This window comes from Haliaeetus leucocephalus, unplaced genomic scaffold (genome assembly GCF_000737465.1).
Source record: "Haliaeetus leucocephalus isolate CR32 unplaced genomic scaffold, Haliaeetus_leucocephalus-4.0 Scaffold702, whole genome shotgun sequence".
NCBI classification, from domain to species: Eukaryota; Metazoa; Chordata; class Aves; order Accipitriformes; family Accipitridae; genus Haliaeetus; species Haliaeetus leucocephalus.
In genome coordinates this window covers 962,830-982,541 of record NW_010973138.1, presented here as the reverse complement: position 1 = coordinate 982,541, position 19,712 = coordinate 962,830, and the positions used below count along the sequence as shown (strand labels likewise).

General features: G+C 42.1%; 1 protein-coding gene across 1 annotated transcript in view; it reads left to right on the top strand.

Moving 5' to 3' along the window:
* Positions 1-1,222: 1,222 nt before the first annotated feature.
* Positions 1,223-19,712, top strand: part of PDXK (pyridoxal (pyridoxine, vitamin B6) kinase) — a 44,692-nt gene continuing 26,202 nt past the window's right edge. The window contains exon 1 of the mRNA XM_010580244.1: positions 1,223-1,331. Within this exon, the coding sequence (XP_010578546.1) occupies positions 1,239-1,331 (93 nt within the window). The 5' untranslated portion in view covers positions 1,223-1,238. The remainder of the gene's footprint in view (positions 1,332-19,712) is intronic.

Sequence of the window (19,712 nt, the reverse complement as noted above, 5' to 3'; positions counted from 1 at the left end):
ATACAATTGCGCTCACTTCAAAACCTGACTGCGAGGGCGGTGCTCTGTCAGGGCGCCCGCAGCTCGGGCCGGTGTGCCACCGCAGGGCATTGCGTGGGGGCTAACTGTGGCTCCACAGGCCTTTCTGGACGCTCGAGGAAGGCAAGCTGTAGCACTGTCGGGATGTGTGCGCTGCTCTTGGCTTTCCAGTACAGGGAGGGGCAGGTGCGGCAAGCACACGGACGGCAAATGGCGGTTAGTGCACAGGATGGGCGACGCGGGAGGGTTGGGTGGCCGAGGCTGTGTGTGCTGGCCAACGTTTGGGCATAATACCTACGGGCACTGGCAGCACCCGTGAGGCATCAAGCGCCGTCGTGTTGTGCGGGCAAGGGCAAGGAGAGAGGCGACCACGGCGGCCGGTGTGAGGCGACCACGGCGGCCGGTGTGAGGTGCAGGACTGGGGGAAGGGGGGTCCACGTGTGTGGGCTGCGTGTACCCCATGCAGTGTTTGGGAAGGGTCTCGGGGCCCGCCGCCTGGGAGCGACCAGCACGTACGAGGTGGCTGTGGTACCGGCGGCGGCCCTGTGCCGGCGAGGGGCGAGCGACCCTGGGGCAGCACCTCTGTAGGTGTCAGCGAGCGCCTCAGCGCGGGGCGCGCCAGTCCCGGCGTGAGGGGCACAGCCTTCCCGCTGCGAAGGGTGGGCGAGGGGAGACGGCACCCTCCCCGCCAGAGGGCTGAGGCGAGCCCGGCGGCGGCAGGGGGTAGCCATGCAGGCGCGGAGCGCCGGGGCCGCTCTCCCTGCGGGATGACGCCCGGTGACAGCAACGGCGCCCGCCGCTGGGCGGCCGTTGAGGCGCGTGACGGAAGCCGCGACGAGACCTGCAGTGAGGGCGCGGAGGGAGGAGGAGGAGGAGAAAGAGGAGGAGGAAGAGGAGAGGGGAGCGCGGGGGGGACCCTCGGGTGCCGCCGGGGGGGCCCGCCCCCCCCCGCCCCGCCGCGGCGGTTGCCTTCCCCCCTCCCTCCTCGGGGGCAGTGAGGGCGGAGGCGGCCATTAGGTGTCCGCGCCGATCGCCTGACGGGCCCGCGCGCTCCCCGCCTCCCGCGCGCTCTGCCTGCCTGCCTGTGTGTGTGTGTGTGTGTCCGTGTGTGACAGGAGGAGAGGGCGAGCGCGTGACGCCCTCCGCGCTCCGCCCCCCTCGCTCCCGGCTGCCGGCGCCGCCACCTCGGCCCGGCGCGGGCGGGCGGTGCAAGCGCAGCCATGGAGCAGGAGCGCGAGTGCCGGGTGCTCTCCATCCAGAGCCACGTCGTCCGCGGCTACGTGGGTAACAAGGCGGCCACCTTCCCCTTGCAGGTGAGCGGGGCGGGGACGGGACCTCCGCCGCCGTCCGCCCCCGCCGCTTCCCTTCTGCGTGGGCGGTGAGGGGGAGCTGGGCAGGTGGTGGGACGGCGGGGTCCCGGGGGGGGGCCTCCTGCCGAGCGGGGGGTAAGGTCAGGGGACGGCCGGCAGCAGCCCGCCCGGGCCCCCTCTCCGCCCTCTCGAGTGTCAGAGCGCGGGGCTGGGGCTGGGGCGGGGGGGGAGCTCGGCGGCGGTCACGACCGTCCCGGGTCTCCGCGCACCCCGGCGAGCCGGGGCCGGTGCGGCTGCGCCTTCCTCCGGCTCCGCGCCGCACGGCTGGCGGTTCCCGCTAACGTAATTTCTTCTCGCTGCTGGCTTGGAGCTGTGGAACGGCGAGCGGGCTTAAAAGGGTGGGTGGGGGGGGGGAGGGGAGCGCTTCTGGTGGGTTTACTCGGCTCCGTACCGCCGGCGGCTCTACCTGCGGCCGAGGCGTGTGCTCCGGTATCGGCAGGGCGCTCCTGCTTGAGGGGAGCGGGTGCCGGCGCTGCTGGTCAGAGGGGTAGGCGGCGGGGGTTTGGGTGTCCCGCGGTGGGGACGGGGAGCTGGGCTTGGTGGACGGGTGGCCCTGTGCCCCTGCAAAGCGAAGCCCCTCTGGTCCTCGTGGGCGCTGGAGCTGGGTAAACCCACACCCCTCGGGTGTCTGAGGATCGAGGGAAGCCGTAGTAGAGGATAAGGATCACTTAATGGGTGTAGAAGGCCGTGCCAGAGAAACTAGCTTACATGGCCCCGGGGCTTGAGGGTATAATTGGATCTTGCCTTTATGGCTGTCATGTGCTGACCCCAGAGTTGCTTGCTGAGGTCTAGCTGACGGTGGGAAAACATCGGTGTGCTTTGGGGCGAGCCTTTGTGTGTCTCGCTGTTCTCTCTTGTGAAGTGTCTGTACCGTAAGGGGCTAATTTGGGGCCTTACCGTCAAGAAGTCTTTGTTCCTCGACACGCGTGTGGCTGTATGAAGCTTGCTGTCTAAGAATCTCACTGCCAGAACACAGTGTCACAGTTGTGACATTGGTTATCTTGGTACATGCTTAACAAACGATGGTGTAATCTCACTTGACGTGAGAGATGGTGTACTCTGATAAATCATGCGCTTGAGACCAGCCCTGCAACGGGCCAACATCACACACCCTTATCACCATCCAATTATGTAATCAAGTCTCTTGAAAATTAGTACGTGGTGAAGGGCTACGTACTTATGAAATCCATGTATTGTGGAAAAATCTGTGCATGTGCAGACCCATGCCTGAAAGGCTGTCATGATCTGTAGGCCGACTGTCCCTCCTTTCCTAACGGAATGATTTCTAAATTGTGCCCCCCCTGCCTCACCTTCCCCAGCTATTTGTGTGCCCCCTTCTGCTACCACAAAGTAGTACTTACTCCAGAAATCTCCAGTCTCTTAAACTGTTTTCTTCGTTTTAATTCTGTGCCAAAGGTTCCCTTTACTCTTCTGTAACTCAACCTTTCTGTGGGATATGAGCCTCTCTATGGGTGTCTTGTATGACTTGGCAAATTGGTTCCTGGAAAAGTGTCTTTAGTTCCTTGACTATGACACTATAAAATACTACTGTAGTTAAAAAGTCCTATTGATGTCGTAGCTGGGTTCTGTTTAGGAGGCTATCACGCTCGAACTGTGTAATGTTCCTCAGTGTATAGCGTAACAAGAAGTTGCTGAGGTGGGAGGAAAAAAGATAGTTGGGCAACCACTGAACTCCTATCACTATAGACTGCACTTGAAAATCCTATGTAGGCAACCCTTAATGAAGCTGTGCTTGCTAGAAAGTTTTTTAAACCCTGGTTTTGCTAGAACATCAGATGTAGCAAATTGCCACCAAGTGAAACTTTTCCTTTTTTATGTTTTCTTGAAACAAGGAAAGGAATTACAAACCCAAGTATTTACCTTTTTATATATATATTAAAAAAAATGAAACCTGATGCTAGTCTTGAGGATGGGTGCAAATCTGGCATGCTTACATTATTTCCAATTCTCTTTTTTACTTTGGTCTTCTGAACCAATAATGGTTAAATGAGGCTTCCTTCTGAGCACATCAGTGCATCTTGCACAAAGCAAGATGTATATAGATATGTGTACATGTGTGTGCATGTGAGGTCTGATGGGCTGAAATCCTGATAGAACAGTTCAGGAATCTGCATTTGGACAGCAGCATCCAAATGGAAAACCTGAGTTGGTTTCACCTGCTGTGTGCAGACTTCTGCAAAAACATCAGTCATGTTTGAATGACTTGATCTTTGGTGGAAGTCTATGACATTATTATGTTTAGAAATAGCCAGTGTAGCAATGTGCACAGCAAAGAACTCTTTAATGTCTTTTTTTAATCAGTCGGTTTTGCTTTCTCAGGCTTCCATTACACTAAAAGCTAGAGTATTTAAAAAGTAGGTGTGTGGAAAGACTTTCCCTGTGAAGTATGTGGTAAATGCTTTCTGTATAGCAAACACAGCAAAAGAGAGTTAGACCATATATTAGAGCAGTTATTGTAACGGAAGTAATATAGCTGAGTGAGAAGTGTTAGAACCCTTAACACCATTTCAGGTTAAAATACATTTGTTTAATTAGTTTGAGAGTCTAGTTTAACTAATAGGTCTTAGTGGAAATGTGCACCTGGATTTTCCAGGTAGTAAAATGCCAGGAAGTGAACTGTCCTCAGCTGTGCTTTGAATTCTGCCTTGTCAAGAGTTTAAATAGTTTTTACTTGCATGGTTTTACTATCTCTTTAAAAGTTCTGAAGGTTGTTCTGAATTATTTTTAAAGTAGTTGTAAGTTATTACACAATCGTGTAACCTGAGCAGCTTTTGGTATCAGGAAATGGTTTAGGATTGCCCAGCGTTTAAGAGAGGAAGGGTGATAGGGTGTACGTTAATTTAGGGAGTTGCTGCTGTCAGTCAGATAAATTATTTTAAAATGCCAAAGAATGCTTCTCCTACTGGCGTAAGAGTTGTCATAGTTTTTATGTTATAAAATAGAAATGTATGTTTTCAACATGCCATTCAACATTACTTTTATCATATGTGTTTTCTTCCTTAGAGGAATCTCTTATTTGTTAATTTTAAATATAATTTTAACTTACCTCTCCTACCTGACCTTCTAGGTAGGTAGGAATGTGGGTAGAATGTGGCAGTAAGTGAAGGGTGCAGTACTGGCAAGCAGAGAGCTGCAGTCCTCCTCAAACCACAGAGTGCATACACAAGGGCAAGCTCATTTCTGTTCTGTAGAAGTACTTAATTCTGACCATCAGGAAAATTTTGGTAGGCAGATTAATTTAAGATTCATATACTACACCCATCATAACATCAGCTCTTGCGAATGAGTATTTCAGTCTGTATGTTCAGTCCTTTGGGTCTCTGAGTTTCCAAGAAAGAGGTTTGAAAGTGCAAGAAGGGGCAGGAGAAGCTCCCAGCCTATTTCACCTGGGCACCGGACATTAGCATTTGGTTGCCACTGGACTAGGTTATACTCCTGTCTGCAAGCCAGAGACTGTTGATCTTTGCTTGTGTATAGGTAAGAATGAGATCCAGAGAGTTTTGTACTTTCTGTTCTTACCTTTGTTTGATAATGCTAATGGAACATGGTTATTGGTTTTTTTGTCTGCCTTTAACACAGAATTGGAGAAAACCTTGTCTCTGTTTTGAGTATTTAATTCTTGATTTCCTTTTATATCTGCTTACCTTGAAGATGGACCTAAAAGCATGAACAAATACCATTAATCATTTGGGTCTGGAGAATGAAATTATCCGCTCTGAATTGTAGGACACCACCATAACAGCTTCTACAATGCTGGCTAAGATGGTGTTTTGAAATTGGTTCAATGATTTTCTTTTTTTTTTCTTTTTTTCTTTTTTCCCCCTTCATGAATGGAAATAGTTGTCTAATCAGGTATTAATAAGGGTAGGTGAGTCTCATTCTTAGACTAGTCCTCAGTGATTCTCTTCTGCAAAAAAACCAGTAAGGCTACATTTTTAACTTCTTTTTAATTGTATAAAAGATGGGGAAAACAACTTTGGCCAGCACAGATGGTAATTTCTGTAATATTTAAGGATAGTCTTGAACTGCGTTGTTCGGCCAAGGGTATAATTTGCTTTCATATGCTGAGACCAAAACCATTATCAACCTATCTTTAATGATTATCTGCTGACCTAACAAACAATTTAAGGCTGTTTTTCTTTCTTTTGTTGAACAATGTAGTCAAACGGAGTAAGTGTTGTACAGTAAGAGGTAGATAAAGAGCATCTCTTTTTTTAAGGTGATTGACGGTTCTGTTTTTCAAAAACTACTTCTTTTGTGTTATTTATGAGTCAGAAGAAGGATGAATCAATCAAAAGTCTTTACAGAATAACAGTAAGAGATGTTGCTGCTGGCTAGCTTTATTTTTTGTTATAGATCAAAGGCTGAAAAAAGCCTAACCCTTAAAAAAAAAAAAGAAGATAAAAGAATGTATTTTCTCTTTGTAATATTCAAAGGTTGTCCTAAATTATATATCTGAAACAAGAATTGTGGCTGTAGATTCATACTTAAAATGAAGCTTGCAGAAGTGTGGTTTTCTTCCCTGCCTCTGTTTTTATTCTTTTAAGCAAGGTAAACAAGGGACACATGAGTAAAAAAAAAACAAAACCAAAAAACCCCAACCCCAAAACAAACAAAAAACCTGCAACCCCTCTGGGAAGGCTTATTCATAGCTATGTAAACAGCATTTTCTGGTTATGAGGATGCCAGTATATGTAGTTGCAGAAGTCTGGTGAATACCATGTGCAAGGTGAGGCCCTGAAAACAACTTGTAATCCAAAAGGTCCTAACAAGGTGGTTCTTAGCAGTCTGGATGTCTAGGAAAAGGCTTTACCAGAACTTTCTAGAAGTGCTTGTCTAGATTAACCCACTTATGAAGAAAGGATGGCTCTGGCCCTCTAGGAGCTCTGATGCACTGTGAGAACTTTAAACTTCTGAGGAGATTGTAAGAGATGGACTTTTGACCTGTACGGTAAGCTGGAAGGGGAGTGAGTAGGACAGATCTGAGAGAGGACAAGAAAGTGGAAAAATCCTTGAAACTAAAAAAAAAAAGAAAATAAAATAGGGGTGGTGGTGATCACTCTTTCAGCTCTTAACATTGCTTGAAGACAGACTAAACTAAGGCAAAGAACTGGGAAAAATAGTGGGATCTCACTTAACAGTAGTAGTTTACGTTTGTGTAACACTGTTAACTAAGAGATCCCAAATTTCTTTACAAACTTTTTACAGAAACCTTTTTAACTACTAATGCAAAATAATCAATTTGAAAAGTTAGAGTAATTTCAGCCTGCCTAAAAGAAGTGCAGCTGGGACTGCTGATGTGCTATGGACTCTAAATGACAGGATTGAATAGAGTCTCTAATAAACAGAGAGCGAGGCTGACTGAATGGTCATTATCTGAGGTCAAGTCTAAGTGTGTGACAGTAGTATCCATAACTGTTCCTACAAATCACTTAATTGTGGCAACTTGTTAAATAAGCTTTTGTCATGAAAATACAGTCATGAAAATACAGAAGCACTGAGGGATGTTCCCCGAGCTTGGTTGTATATTACAGTTGAAAAGCTGAAAAAGGCATTTTAAGAGGCATTAAAATTTATTTTTGCATGGGGGCCAGTTGACCAGTTGCCATTTTAAACTTTTTAAAAAGGACATGATAAATATTTACAGTGATTGATTAGTATTGTAATTCGCTAACTTTTTCATGGCACATTGTGAAAATTGGAACTATGCAGATGCATAGGCTGATATTTGACATAATATTTACACTGCAGTGTGTGCTGTAGTGAAGAAATAGTAGCTTTTTTCAGACATAAATGTAGTCTTTTGATCTAACAAAACACAGCAAAGTAGAAAGATTAAGGAGGATCCCATTTGGTGTCTACAAGTACATGCAAATGTTTGACTTCACAGAAAGCAAAACTGCCTTACCCTGATTCACCCGCTTTTTTTGGAAAAAAAAATCGAGTTGTCAAGAAATTGCAGATCTTATTAGAAGGCTGGAAAGCCTTGCCTAAAGGTAGATTTGCACTGTTTGTATGGAGAATATAATGTACTCAGAGACTCAGTAGCAAGTGTTTACTTGCTTAAGGCATTTTTTAAATTAGGAAATGGCCTTATGTTCTACCTTTAAGCCTTAGATTTTTTTGATTGTTTGGATTCTTGTGGTTATGTCTTATTTCTGCTCCAAATGAAACAGAGAATATTTTTTCCCTGTATAAACAGACAACAGAGTCAATATTGATCAGATTTCTGAAGAAAGTGAGCTTTAAGTTGAAGTTAATTTATATATTAAAATGTACTGAAATAAATTAAAAAATACAAGTATCATTTGAAATAATGAGTCTTTTAATTGTATGTATGAGGATAGTACAAAGATACACCTGAGAAAAGTAGGTGACATACAAAGCTACTGATACTTCTCTAAAATCTCCCTTTTAGTGATGTGTTGTCTCTTACTTTTTATTTTTTCTGTTTATATCCACAATGGCGGTCACCTTTCTTTGAGGAACTTATTTGGTCATTTTAGATAAGGGATACAGCATTATCCATGACTGACTGAACATGTGCCAGGTAGGTATTTTTAGCCTATTTAGGCTGGAAAGATGCAAGTGGAAGTTCTGCTTCAGTTGCTTGTGTTGTGTGGAAAGCAGGCTTGAGTTGGTGAAGCAAGGTTAATGTGAGGAGTCGGACGTTATTCCTGGTACAGAAAATGTCCGTTCTTTGGAAATTACTATGGGTGGTGGAGTATGCAGCTGTATAGTAATCTACAGAGGAAGAAAAAAATTGATGAGCATGAAGTTTGAAACATGCCAAGCAGATCCATGTTCATAGATAATACATGCCCAACAGAAGCCAGACTAGTTCATCATCTTGTGGCTTGGCAGCAGTGGGGTAACTTGTCATTGCAAAAAATTATTACTGAAGTGAAATTTGGCTATGCTGAACTACCTGAATTTTTTCAAGCCTTTTTTCAGGACTCTTATTTGTTGATGCTTATTCATTTGTGACACCTCTGAGCTCCAGTTCCTTAACATCTGGAACAATTATCCGTAGAGCAGGAGAGAGAACTGTGATACCAAAACCTTTTATGTGGTTCATTTAAAAAAAAAAAAACAACAAAAATACCCCAAAACCACCCCCCCCCCCCAAAAAAAAAAACAAAACCCCAAACAAAAAAACCCAGCTCACTTTACCTTCTGTCATCCTATGTAAATTTTAAGCATATGGACTAGTTTGGGCTGAGTAGAAATCTTTCCATGGTGTTTTAACTTCGCTCTGTTGGGATTGCAAAGCACCTCTTGCCAGAGGGATGTGTGGGATTGAGGAGGTGCTAGAGCACATACTGAAAAATGGTAAGAGTCTCCTCTGTGGCAAACCAAAAGCTGGAGAGCCACTTTCTGATCTGTAGATGGAGAGTCTGATCACAGGCAGTTCCCCTTCTTCTTACTGCGGGGTCCAGTCATGTTTTACCTCTCAGAAGAGGATCTTGTGGAAATCTCAAGCAAGGATGACACAGCTGTCCAGGACATCAGTAAGTTGAAGGGAGTAATCCATGGCAATCTTCAATAATAGCATTCGTTAGGTCATCATACCTGAAACTGTCAAAGAAGTGAAGTGCTGGTCTGTCCCACAATATCAGAATAAGGCAACATTTTTTTCTCTTGGTTCACTTGGCAGATTGCTAGCCAATAAAGCGAAGTCTCTTTTCTTTCATACTCCCCTTAATAGTTCTTTACTTTATTCATTGTTAACACTAAATTACTTGTTTTCTTCCTGAATTTTACTGTGTTTGGGCATCGATTCTGTACACAGTAATTCTGTCCCCATCTTCTGGAAGAGGAAAGAAAAAGAAAATAAGTTATAACAGAAAAAAATGTTGGCTAAATTCTCAAAATTTGATACTGTTTTTGCAGAATTATATGCTGCAGTTTATGGTGAAGTATTTTGTAAAGTTTGGCCTAAATCTAATCAATTAAAGTATATAGGTATTTTTCATAAATCTGTGTATCTTCATGTATTTTATAGCATTTGTTTTGGGTGATGAGTACTACTGAACAAGTTTAGTCTGAAGGAAAACTCTTTTTCCATCCATCCAGCTCTTCACTGTGGTTACTCTTGCTTTTCTGGCAGAATACAGCCCCTGTCTCGTAGGGGTGGGCACCATGTTACCTGTGGAAGCCATCAGACACTCTGAGCAGCTAACAGAAATGGAAAAAAATGCTTATAAAATGGTTAAAACTGTGGCCAGCAGGGATAGTATTTCCTGCAGCACATTAATTATTCGGTGTTGCTGGGTTTGGACCAGCACAAGCTACAACCTGTGTCACAGCTTATTTCTTTTGTAGTCCTTTGGTAGTTTTATATTGGTGATGGTTGTTTCTGTTCTCACTGTAGTTAGTGGAAGTAACATTGTGCCTCTGCTCATTCATACAACAACCAAACAAATACATGGCAAATGAGTGGCAGTAGCAAAGCCAGCTTGAGAAACTCTTGCTCTTTCCTTACCAACACCAGCTGGTTCTTCCACCTGCACTATTTTGCTCTCCACTTCAACTCTTCAAGTAAAGTAATTTTGTGAGGCCATGTGGTAAACTGCTCTCAGAAGCCATCCAGGTTATAACTAACTTGACAAAGAGGGAAAAGAAGAAAATGTTTGTTTATCTTGTGAGTCAATTTCCTGATCCAGTTCCCTAACACAGGCCCACAGACAGCTCTTTTGGCATAACTGGGGTGCCAAAGCAGGAGCAAGCCCAAGGCTCCTGCACCTGGCATCTGCTGAAGGAAGCATTCCTCAAACTACGTTCTTATCTAAGACATCTGCTTGCTCTTGAAGGAATCGGTGAGACTTCTAGCTGTTCTTGAGAAGCTTCATTCTTTCCCTGTGGTGGCCCTGGTGTGATCTTTACATAATGTGGCACCTCTTTCAGGGAGTTTTTTCCTGTTTGTTTTTACAAGCATCTGTTATCTTGTGGTTTAACATCTAAAGCTTTGGTAGGAGAGTGGGATCCATTCATAGTCTACCTAAGAAGGCCAAATAAAGCATATGTGCTGGATAAAACAAATCTCTTTCTTGTAGGATAACTCCACCTTAGATGTACATAATGTGCTTGCCATGCCTTGCTAATGGACTGGTGGTTAGAGAGCGAGCTATCCAAAATATGAACAGCAGGACTAAAAATAAAACAAAACCAGAGGAAAAGAATGTGTTGTGGGGTCCCCCCTGTTTCATTCACTAAAATAAGAAAGAGATTAAGTCCATGCCTATTGGATTAGACCTATTGCTGCTGTGTATGTCTGCCTCTCCTAATCAGTGTTTGTAAACTTCCTAGTGTAGCACTGCGCATGATTCCAGTTGGCAGGAGTTTGCAGTGACAAGTATGGTGTTTTTGTCAAATTACATCCAAGTGTAGAAGGGAGCAGCATGAAGATGATGAATCTGAAATTTGCACTGAATCTACAGATTTTATAACTTTTCAAAAGAATATGTGAGCTGCAATCAGTATCTAAAGTCATTGTTACCTAGCAGTAAACAGAATCTCAGGATGGGGAGGAAAATGTATTTCTTGGGTGGAAGGCAGTCAGACACCCACAGCACCACCTCATTCTCCTTTTTTATGTTTGTCCTTCAGTGGAAAGAATGAAGGGTGGAAGCAGAAGCTGTTATTTCCTTGTCTTTCATTACCTTAGCCCTTCTAAATCAGCATCTTGCAGATCCATCACTTGATCCCACCCCAGATAGAAGGAATGACATCCTGCCCATGGGAAGGTTAATAGAGCAGCTATACTACAAATCTTTTGCCACTGCAGTCGAGCCGATCCTGAACTGAGCTGGTGTAATGCATGGAGTAATGGTGATAAGCATGTGCATCTTGCAGGCACAGATGCTGTTTGTTTGAGTAGCCTATGAAAAAATGCTGCTGATATAGAACAAGGAATTTCTTAGTGCTGAACAAAAGAGCTTAGAGGGAATTTTGATAAAAGAATGTATTTTATGTCTTAGTATCTTGCATTGAATAGTTGGCAATGCATACCGATCAGTCTGTCAGCGTTGAAAGTAAAACTGCGTGTTTTACTGGTGTTATTAGCTCTGAAGCATTCCTGTGTCTCCAAGGCTTATTTGGAGGAGCATCTTTAAGGCACTATTTGAATTTGGCCTGATTATGTTTCAGATATGTACTTATATTGCGAGCCTTTTCAGAAAAATCAAGAAATAAACCATTTGAGAACAAATTCACTGCAGTCCCAGGCTTTTCTAGTCTTTTCTGTTCAGATGGTCATGATGTTACAGCTAGATCAGCCCATCTGCAAATTTTCAATAAGTACCAATTTTGCCAGAGCACTTTGACAAAAATTGCAGACTGCTCTGGCAGAAGAGAGAGACGTTTGTTTTCTGCTCCAGTCTTTAGTATGTCCTTTGTGGTATCCACTGCTGAAGTCAGCTTGTAAATCTGAAAATTGGTATGCAGTTGACTAGAGGTGAAAATGGAGTGTCACTCAAGGAACAGGCATTAGGCTACCTGAGGTGATAATTTTGTCTTCTTTTTGCTGATGTGGGGCTAGTTGTTGTTGGGCCTGAGAACTTGTGGCCTTAGAGCAACAATGAAGCATCAAATAAATGTGGCTGCAGTGTATATAAAATATCGCAGACTCCTCCACACCTAGCTTCCTCTCATGTATGTTCTTTGGTAACTGGAAAGCTAATTTGGGAAGGAAGGAAGACAGTTTAAGATATGCGTGGAGTTTGACTTGAAAGTACCAGAAGTTGAGGTGAAAGGTAGGTTGAGGTAGGGAAGGTCATGGTGATTTGTGGTTTTTCAGGGATTTTTAAAATTTTTTTTTAATGTGAGGGTGAGCAGTTTTAACCAGGAAGTTTATATATTCATGATTTTGTGTATGTGTGTGTGTGTTCGCGTTGTTTGTATAGTCTTCTTATACTGTATTTTGTAGGTTTTTTAAAGAGTATAAAGTTCTCTTGTTTTTAACAAGTATCAGATACTATCCAAATACTATTCTTTTATATCTCTTATAGCCTTTTCTATGTTTCCTGTGTCTGCCTTTGTCACTGGTGAAATAACTTTTTTTTTCCCTCAAGATTATCTGCTGTATTTTTTTAATTGTCTGGTTTTTAATTGTCTATTTCTAACCCCAGAATTTGAAGTGGCCTATTTGGTACCTGACTCCGGATTAATGAATCACCAACAGATATCTCTAGCATCCCTGTTCTGAAGCTAGTTTATTTGTTCTTGTATTTTTATCCTGGCACAGTATCTCCTATATCTTAATGATTTTTCTTTGCAGTGCTTTGTCAAACGCTGCACTAAAATACAGCTATATTATACATACAGAGTTCTCATTATATGCTTGGTACAGTTTTTTAAAAGCTCAGAAAGCAAAAAAAGAGATTGGGTTAGTCAACAGCAGTTTCAGTTCAGTTTATCAACCCACGCCAGCAATTATGCCTGCTTCACTAATTGCCAGGACATGCCTTTTCTTTTTCCCAAGTTCCTTTTCTCAAACTGAATTCGTGTTCTAATTTTCTACACCCAGTACAATGTATGTTTTTTGATTCGGTATCAAATGGAAGGACATGGAATTAAGTAAAAGAGCTAGCACACAGTGAGAGGTGCAAGGTGCAGCTGGGAAATCCCTTCTCTTTCGCTCCCTCCAAATTAATCTGATTACAGAAAATCAGCCTTTTAAAATACATTTCTGTTCCATGTCCAAAGGAAGATAATGGAGCAATGATGTTCACTGGAACTGCAGTGGTGGCTGGGTAAGGTAAACTTCCAAACTGTAGTACATAAACATCAGCACATACATGCAAACCACATGTAATACAATGGATACATAGAGTGTTTCATGGCCTGATACACAGACTTTATTACTGGAAAGTATTGCTGCCATCGCTTAGCAAACCCCCCCCCAAAACCCCAATTACCTTGTTTGACAGGGTAATTTTAACTGTGGCATTAAAGTTAATTTAATTCCGCTAATGACTTTCAGTTAAGCTAATTTTTAATATATCTAAAAAAACTGGAAGGGATAGAATGGTTTTGGTTTATGTGATGTGGTAATTTTGGAAACAAATACAGGTATTGCTGGCTAATTCAGTTTGTGGATTATATACATGGTCTGCTAAAAGTCTGCAGTTCGGGGACTTACCACAAGATTTCTTGAAAATTCTTTATAAGTAGTGTGTGTTTAAGTCTCTGTAGCCCTCTTTGTTTATGTATGTCTTTATGCTATAAAACTTGTCCTGTGACTGATGCATCTGTCAGTGTTACATTGCTACAAGAGCAATTTTCTGTTGATGTAGGATCTACCATATGTGTGTCCTGCTAACAGCAGTAGAGCCAACTGTGATTGCAATGTGGATGAGGAGGGAGGTCCTCTGGAAGAAAATACAATCATGTAGTGAGGCCCTTCAAGCCTTTGATTGGTTTCGTGTTGCTGTCACATACTCTCAGATAAAGGTCCTCTGAAGTTAATCACTGTGCCTTGTGCAGTCCTCATCAGGGCAACTGTTTTGCTTTTAGTACAAACATCTTGGTTCTGGCAGGCTACTGGTTAGTACTTTTAAGGTGGTTTCCCCTTGCATGGGGCACCAGATACACTCTGTTAGTATACCTGTCTCCTTTTATCTTCTTTTTTTGGCCCAGATCCATTTATTCAAGTGCCTTATGCCAACTCACCTTGTTGTTGAATTTCCTTATGTTAACAGTGTTTGTGGAGGCAGAGGTAGAGACTGTAATTAGGCAGTTGTTAAGTATGTTAATTAAAATTCATAGTCACAGTTAAGATGTTTGTGTTGTGATAAACTTCACATGTTCTTAAGCTTAATAAAAAATTGTGTGTTTATTTGTATTTTGTGTGTATATATTAGAGATGTAGAATTTGCCCTTAAATATACGTTTATGTTTTTTAAAATGCTACTGTGTGCTTTAAATGATACAAATCAAAGCACTTTCCCATTACTTGGAAATCTTGGCTGGCTCTTGAAACTGAGGACTTTTTTTTTTTTTCTTTCTGTGGAGCCCCTGGGCTTGGCATGTGCTTCCATTAACTTTTGAAAATGTAACACTACATTTTGAGTATATTGGAAGGCTTCCATAAAAAGCCATTAATTTGTGGAGAAAAATAGAGTTTTTTGAGTCTGTTGTAGTTGTTGCAGTGGCACGGTCCGTGTTCTGAAAAACAGAGTACAAGACCACACGTATTACACAGTACTGTACAGATCATGGCAGCACACAGATAGAGCACATATAATGCAGTATAATTGATTCTGCACAGCATAAATTCCCTAAGCTGTTCTTTGGCACCTGGGGAAGGACCAGTGTCTTGTTCCTAGCTGTATTCTTACTGTGTGTGTGAGGAACAGGACATTGGCTTTTACATCTGAGTTCAAGTGATACTACTTTAGGAACAATGCTTTGCAGAGTTATGGTGTCCTTTCTTTGTCACCGTTTACTGATAATATGGTTTCACATGAGCATAACACCTACTTCACAGGGCTTTATGAAGACTTATATTTTTAATGCTTTAAGGAGGCAAATGTGCAGTGTTCGAAACAGCATTTTTTTTTTTTTTTTACAACTTCTGTCATTGAAATCTGTAGTAGTGCTCTGTTTAAGATAGCAGATGATAGATCATGTTCTCCAGATGCCTGCCTTGTACTTCTTTAAGTACAACAGCACAATGTTTAGAAAGGGTTTGGAAATACAAAATGATTTGGAGGTCAGAGTGTGATGATCTGCTTGTGCCTTACAACTTACGTATCTTGATCAAGGTCCAACTAGCTGAGAAATCCTTCAGTAGCAGTAACTGCTTGTTTTGACCGGGAGGATGAGTGCATACACTAAGAGGTTTGAGGGTAATACACTCTTTTAGAAGTGGTTTAAAACAACATCCTAACATCTGTCATAGTTCCTTGCTTCTCAGGCGCTCTGCAAGGACGTTTTCTCTGCAGAGACAATCACTCCAAACTCAGGCAAGAGATTTTAGTGGAGTGTAGGTCAGAGTCTGAGCCAGCTTGCAATAAAGACAAGCCTGACCATCACTTCTAAGTGAAAGCAGTAAGATCTGCCTGGGTTTTATGACTTTGTGAATCATTCCTAGGCATCGTAATTTAGTCATAAAGTAGGAAAGTAGCTGAAATTAGTGGTTGGTTCTGAAAACATACCTGTGTGTTGATCTTGCCCAGTAAAGGAAAACGAATTAGTAGCACAGTTGAGTTACATATCTGAATCCTTGATTTGGAATTCTGCGCATTATTCTCTGTGCTGCTTTTTCAGGCTCTACCTGGATGGTTTTGATTCACTTGTCTAGTCTGTGTTAACCTTCTTATCACTGTTCTTATTAATTACTGCTACTGTGCTCTAACTCATCAGTCTGTTACAATCCATTGGCACAAAGGACAGGACACATCTAGCTTGGATGGTTCATCATTTGAATATTAATTGAAACAGAGTCATCCTTTTTCCATAAACTTTACTTATAATGCAAGTATCTTGCTACAAAGCAGAAGAGTTGAAGTGCAAGGAAGTTAAGTCTTGTAATACAGTGCTGCGTGTATTTTGGGGAGAACTAGCTGCATGAAAGTCAAATCCTCCTTTCAAAAGAGGAGTCTGAAAGGTTCTCTTCTGATTAGCAGAATCTTGTTCCTTCTTTCTTCTTAGCCAGTGCCCTTTTCTTGACAAACTGCATTTCCCTTGGAGATAAAATCACCTTTTAGAGATGTGAACAAATGATAGAGTGAGATTTTCACGTGGCACATTTGTAGCTCAGATCTGATGGGCTGAGCTTGATTTGCAACCTCAACCTCTGATATTTTCCTTGGATTTGTGGTTTACAAACTGTTTGGTTTGTGGGCTCCCTTGAGGAAATTGGTTTTGGTGTGTTCTGTTACAGTAAAGCTAGCATTTTCCAAAATTAAGAACTTTGAAGGAACTGGAGAGTTTGGATGGAGATGTCAGCTTTGTTTCATGAAATTTAGATAGCAACCTGTGGACATGTATCAGGGGACATAAATACTATGGGAGAAACATGTATGCAGTTTACAAAGTCTGTTTTTATCAATCTTTTTTTTTTTTCTTCCTCACACTACTTTTTTTTTTTTCCCTACTCTGCCTTTCACTCATTGTTCCAGATTTTCCCTCTCAACTTGAGCTGCAGTATTGCATTGTGGTTTTAGTTTCAAACCTTAAAATGAAATGCCACTGCAGCCATAAACCCAGTACCCAAAGAGGGAAATATGTACCGACCATGTTGCAGAATAGAGAGGTAATTTTAATTGAATTTCATTCTTGCAGAACTAGGTCATTGTTCTCTAAGGTTGTCTAAATTAAGTACAAACTCAAACATTCTAGTTAAATGGTCCACTGATCGTTTTACAGCAAAGGACATATTATCTTTACTGACAAAGCTGGCATAGTTAATAGTGTAAACATATCATACCACAGGTTTGTATCCTTATAACCAGAACTTTAGGATGGGTAGCAGGTGATGATATTTTGTGTATTTTTACACATGGAGTTCTACAACAAATAAAGCTGAGCTTTTTGTATGTAGCGGTGTCATTGAATGATGGAGTGACCCAGGCTGGAAGGGATGTCGGGGGGTCCCCAGTCCAGCCTCCTGCTCAAAGCTGGGTCAGCACTAGGTTCAGACCAGGTTGCTCAGGGCTTTTTCCTCTTGGGTCTTGAAAACCTCCAAGGACAGTGATTCCACAGCATCTCTCTCAGCCCCCTCTAAACCTCTCTTTCTCTGAATATGTACATATAATGCAATGCATTGGAAATTGGTTTTTTGTTTTGTTTTAATGTTTAGTACCTAGGAAAGCAATAAAATGTAGTTCAGTTCAGAAGTTCAAGTAATTTAAATGACAGTTTTTCTTGCACACTTAGGAAATTTAAGATATTTATCCCCCCCTTTAAAAAAAACAAAACAACAACCAAAAAAACCCAACTTTCCTCCTGCCCCCAACTGAATACAAGCAAGGAAAAAGGAGAACTTCTTGAGTACTGTAAAGTGTGTGATACTTCTGAAAATTTACTTTTTTCCCTGCAGAAGCATAGTAAAGCTGCAATACAAATTTTAAACAGAAACAGTTCAGTAACAGCTTTTCACATGGCTCTAAGCATTTCTCAGAGTAAATAAAATTATTAAATGAGAATTTATATTAATATTTACTCTGAGGCAGAGCTAATCTTTGAAGTTAACAGCTTTCCATTTCAAGTGGTGTTAACAATGAATTACCAAATAGGATTAGGAGGTAAAAATGTGTACTTTTATTTGTCTCCAGACCATTGGTACATAATGTAGATTACACAAATATAAACATAAAGTTTAGCAATCATTAAAACTGCATTTGAGATGTTGCATTTGCTTCAGAATCTTCCTGTTAGTTTCTCTGTTGCTACACTCACAATTTTCCGTAATGTGGAATAGTTTTTCTCTTGTTGTTTTACAGTCCCCTCCCCCCCTTTACATAACAGGCACAGCTTAGGCTGTGCTCTTGAAGGAAATGTATGTTTGTAATCTTTCATTTCTAACAATCTTAGGTACTAGTTCTTTGCGGTGAAGAAATAGCATGTTTCAGTGTATGTACGATTGAAATGTTTTCTGGAAGGGAGGGGAAGAGGGACTGTAAATTTTAAACAAAGCTCTAATTCATGTGTTAACATAGTGGCAAGGTCCAAAAGGTTGCATTTTCAGAGGTGAACCAGAACCGAGATCTAGCTATATATATAATGTATGTAACTCAGGACATTTTCTGTCTGTTCAGGTCTTTAGGTTGTTCTACTAGTAAAACAATTGGTATCACTTCTAAAATTTGAATCCTGAAGGACATCCATTTTTTTGCTTTTTATTTGTGGCTTGGTGGCTGGATATAAGTTTAAATTACTTCTGTGCTTGTAGGAGAACTAGACTGTTGGTCCAGTTTCCCCAAAAAAGCCAACACCTTTAGAGGTTGTCCATGTATTTTGAAGTCCCTTCGTTTCTTGTGTGTTGATTTTTCCCTTGAGCACTTGCTAGTTTGAAGATGTGCATTCTGATAGTTCTGTAGACTAGGAGCCTGCATGGGTGATGCATCTTCTCTTTGCAAGGCCGGGATAGTGCTTTCTGTGCTGTGAGAACTGGATGATAGTTGTCCCTTCAGGTACTTGTGAGGAAGAACTAAGCCCAATTTGATCTCATGCACAATGTTGAAGTATGTGTTTCTTCAAATGTATTCTGCTTCAGTGTGTGTATTTTGATTTAATCTCCCAAATATTTTTCTGAAATGTGTCATTCAGATCTGCCAGCCGTGCCTTTCAAATACAAAACTCCTCCAGTTTTGATGTTTTGTGATTTATTTTTAGAAATGTAACAGTTCTGCCTCCTTTTCCTGAAGATACTTAAAAAATATGTTGGAATTGCCCGTTTTCTTCTGAGACTTCAATTGCAGTAAATGTCGCTACATGATGTGATATAGGCAACCTTAGTTTGGGTCTTAAGAAGAACATTGACATGTGCTTAGACTGGAGGCTGAGAGATTTAGGGTGAACTCAATTATCTTTCCTTTGAAGAGCGCTTATCAACCTTACCCAAAGTGGCTATGGGTTTAGATTTGCCCAGGATTTGCAGTTCTGTGGGCAAATGATACTTACACAGAATGACAGCAGAGGGACAGCATGGAAACCAGGAATTGTCCTCTGCTGGAGAGCCTGTAAGAGACCAGATCATCCAAAACAGGGGATAATGGTGACATAGATGATGTGTGTCCCTGGCAGCTGGAGCCCTGCACGCTTGCAGAGTATCTGCTGTAACCTACATTTCCAAAACCAGAGGGAGGAGTATCACCACAGGACTCTTTCTGTAGGGAGCAAGGGAAGTAACGCAGGTATAGACTGTTTACAAGCTGGTATAAAGAAGCAGTAAATTAAGCACTATTGTGCATTTTAGTCAGCTCGGTCCTCATACTAATCAGATACGATCTGAAGGCGTCAGTTCTGGCATAGGCAAAATCCCAGTGGAGTGAGTTCCTTCAGTTTATTTACACAGGTGCAAGGAACATGTTCGTGCATACATGCACAGAAAAATGACAGTTTTAACACCCAAAGTTGGGTCATTTTGCAAAGTAGCAGACAGATACGCAGAGAAATTCAGGAAGCAAAGGGAAAGTGGTACATCAGGGAGTATAAGGTGAAACTGTCAGTATCTCAGTAAAGGCATTTGTCACACAGGTGGACCTGGCAAAGTGCTACTTGTGGCTTCTGCCGTATGCTTTGAGCAAAGCATAGAGACAACTGCGTACTTCAGTGAACTATGATAAACCATTACCA